The sequence below is a fragment of the Bison bison genome, unplaced genomic scaffold (assembly GCF_000754665.1).
Source record: "Bison bison bison isolate TAMUID 2011002044 unplaced genomic scaffold, Bison_UMD1.0 scf7180017864221, whole genome shotgun sequence".
NCBI classification, from domain to species: domain Eukaryota; kingdom Metazoa; phylum Chordata; class Mammalia; order Artiodactyla; family Bovidae; genus Bison; species Bison bison.
Window position 1 is genome coordinate 520,461 of NW_011494793.1, and position 3,290 is coordinate 523,750.

General features: G+C 62.4%; 1 protein-coding gene across 8 annotated transcripts in view; it reads right to left on the reverse strand.

The window, feature by feature from the left end:
* EPS15L1 (epidermal growth factor receptor pathway substrate 15-like 1) overlaps positions 1–3,290 on the reverse strand; it is an 86,471-nt gene that overhangs the window by 18,339 nt on the left and 64,842 nt on the right. For 6 of the 8 annotated variants that reach the window (XM_010845596.1, XM_010845595.1, XM_010845597.1 and 3 more), the window contains one exon: positions 2,221–2,353. The exons of the other annotated variants lie outside the window; for them this stretch is intronic. In XM_010845596.1, the coding sequence (XP_010843898.1) occupies positions 2,221–2,353 (133 nt within the window). The remainder of the gene's footprint in view (positions 1–2,220; positions 2,354–3,290) is intronic. 8 annotated transcript variants of the gene reach the window in all.

Genomic DNA, 3,290 nt, shown 5'->3' on the forward strand with positions numbered 1-3,290 from the left:
CACAGGTGCAGCACTGCACACAGGCTGGCTGCTGTCCAGAGCACCCAAAGCTCGTGGCGTGGTTCTCAATACAGCTTGGGGGCGTGGGGGAGCGGGAGGCCTGGGAGGGGGTGGGGGTCACCAGGTGTAGGGCTGGCCCTGCTGCCCACCCTTGCTGCATGACCTCGGGCGCCCACGTGAACCTCTCCCTTCCCTCTCCAGTTCTGATAAGACAGCATCATGGTGCCTGTCCAGTCTTGCGGGTCTTGCCAGAATCTGGTGGGCTTATAGTCGTGACCTTGCACCCTGAGGGTCATGATGTGAAGAGGATACTTGGGGCACCTGGCCAGCTGTGGCTCAGCAAGGGTGCAGCAGGCCGAAGCCACGACGAGCAGAGGCGGCCTGAGACCCCCGGGTTACACGCCCAGACTTCCCCCGACACGGATAGGGCTCTGAAAAGCCTGAGCCCTGGAGCCAGCCCCCAGGAGCTGAGCTGCGGCTCCAGCGGGCTCTGCTTTCCAAGTCCACGGCACACTGAGAGCAGAAGCCGCGGTGGGTGGGGAGACTCACTGAGGGAGACACAAGGGGAGGTGCCAGCCGAGGGCGACTTCAAAGGCACCCCCGCGCTGGTTCAGGGAAGGGGAGGAGGCTGAGATGAATGTTTCCAAGAAACCCTGAGAACGAAGCTCGGTGCCTGCCGCAGCCAGCAAGGGGAGCAGCTCCTCCACGAGGCCCAACAGATGCTGAGCTGCCGGGTGTGTGTGTGCGTGTGTGCACAGGCGCGTGCAGGCACTGTGTGAGAGCGTGTGCGTGCACAGGTTTGCTATGGCTCCCGTCTTTCTGATAGAGAAGGCGCAATGCCACTGCGTCAGGAGACCAGCCAGTGTCCCTCGAGGGTCACAGCCTCTAAGGTGTAAGCGGCCTCTTGCAGACGCAGGGAATTCCTTCACAGTTCTTGCTTCCCCCTCAACTCCCCACCCCGTTTCAGGGTGAATGCCTTTGAAGCATGGTTTATAGAAAATCTGTCATAAATTCACCCCACCCACTGGGCGTGCTTTCTCTCGAGTCCCATCCACAAGGAGGCCAAACTGGGCACTGCGGGCGGAGGGCCTGTCCTCCTGAGACAAGGCCCTGCCAGCAGGCGACAGGAGTGGGGAGGGTGCGTTTTTAAACGGCTTCCCCTCTGTGAGGTTCTAGTGACGGGTGTAGGAAGGCTGGCCATCCTTGAACTCATGACCCCCTGTACCTAGTGACCTCAGGGTGCAGGCGGAGGCCCTGGGGGCTGACTGCAGGGGCAGGGTGCACTCAGGTGAGGAGAGAGTCACCTTCCAACAGAAAGGACCAGGAGAGGAGGCCATGAGAAGAAGGCACAACCGCAGGAAGGCGTGGTTCTTCTATGAGCTACAGTCTAGGGACAGCACAGGGGATTCTGCTGGGGGACCAGAGCAGACCACAAAGGGGGAACAGACTAACAATTGGGAAACTGCAGTGAATCCTTCTGCCACTGGGAGCAACAGCTTCCTGCTTTTAAGTCTGATAACCTGGCCTGTTGAACCATCGCCATCACCCAAGACAGGTACCCTGCATGAGCTAACCATCCTTGGCACCCTCACAGGGCTCAATGCTGCGAGAAGCCAGCAACATCCCATAACCAGGAGAAGGAAGGGCTGCAGGAAGCCCCCTGTTCAGAGCTATCTGCCTAGATGCTGGGGCAGGAGCAGAGGGCAAGGGAGCCCCAAGCCATGTGGCTCCTCTCACGTTAAACATGACCAAGGAAGAGCCCCACCCCTCCCCAAGTCCTGAACCAATGTGGAGGCACAGGATGGATGAAGTGGCTTCAGCCACTGCTTCCGCCGCCCCCAGCCCTGGGCACCCCCTGAGCCAACCTGGGAAAGAGCTCGGTAGGGGTGGGGAGGTCAGAGGGGCCACAACTGCATGCTGAGCCAGGGGCCACGCAGCAGCTCTGCCAACCGCCAGGAGGGTTCTTAGCCCCCGGCCTCTGAAGACCACTCTGTAGCCCCACACAGAGCCCAGAGCCCAGGGGCCCACAGGACGAGGCGAGGATAGAAGGGACCGGAGGCGCTTCCAGGCACATGGGGTGCGCAGAGCCATGTGACGGGCAGAGGGGAGCCCCTCTGGCTCCGAACACGGACCCTCTGGGCTGGTGAGCGGAGGGGCCCGCCATCCCCCGCCGCCCAGCGACGGTGGGCAGGAAGCTTCAAGAGAAGGAAGCGTACTGACCGCTCGGCGGTTTAGGCCGCGGAGGAGCAGGTTTCTTCGGAGGCACAGCGGGAGTGTCCTGTTTACTTTTAAAGGGGTCATCTGAGAATCCTGCCCCTCCAAAGGAGGAGGTGAAAGGCCCAGAAGTTGGGGGCTGCAAGAGAGGACACGAAAAGAGAGGCAGAAACAATCATTAACATGGAGGCAGGGACGCCCACTGAGCCCTCCGCGCTGTGCGGCACGGCCCCCGCTCGGCCCGAGGGCTGCTCGCCAGCCCCCTGCTTTCCTCCACCCTCGACAGACGGCGTCCTCTGGCCCACAAGGGGGCAGCTGGCAGACACAAGGAGCAAGCGGGAACACCCACCGCCTTGATGGGCTATGTCATGCGGCAGGGCGTGGGGGTGGGGAGCTGTTCCCTGCCACCCGCCTGGGGGTATCGGGGCTTCCTGCTCACACTTCAGAGACGTGTCCCACCCCTCTCCCTTCGGTCAGCGTCAGGCACTCAGTCAGAGTGGCACCAGACCCTCTCTGTGCCGCTGAGCTGCCCCCCCAGGGACTCAAGCTGGAGCCCACCCCACCCACACTGGCACAGCCACCGCCACCTCTGATGGGCTCTTGTCGCCTCTGGCCTGGACCCTCCACGGGCTTCCTCCAGCCCTAGTCTCACCCACGCCCCGCTCCCCCCAGATATCTACCATCTCACACCCAAATCGGACCACACCCCCCCAGCCACAGAGAGATGCCTGGAGGGATGGGTGGGCAGGAAGGCAGGAGGGAAGGTAAACACAGCAGGTGGGCAGGGAGGCAGGAAGATGGGCAGGCAGGAGCGCGGCCAGGCCCTGAAGCTTAAAGGCAACTCCCAGTACTCCTCAAGGCACACTGGGCCTTCCTCATAGCCCCCCAACCCCTCACTGCGCAATGCTTTGGCCTCACCCCTGCAGTGGGCCCTCTCTTGGCAATTCTCTGATGCCTGGAGCCCCGGGTGCCCCATCCCTAGGCCTCCATACATACAGGGTCCCTGATTCGGGGCGCTCAGCCCTTCCCATCCACCGAGCCCGTGCTCCTTCTCAGAGACGGGCTGGGGCCCCCTG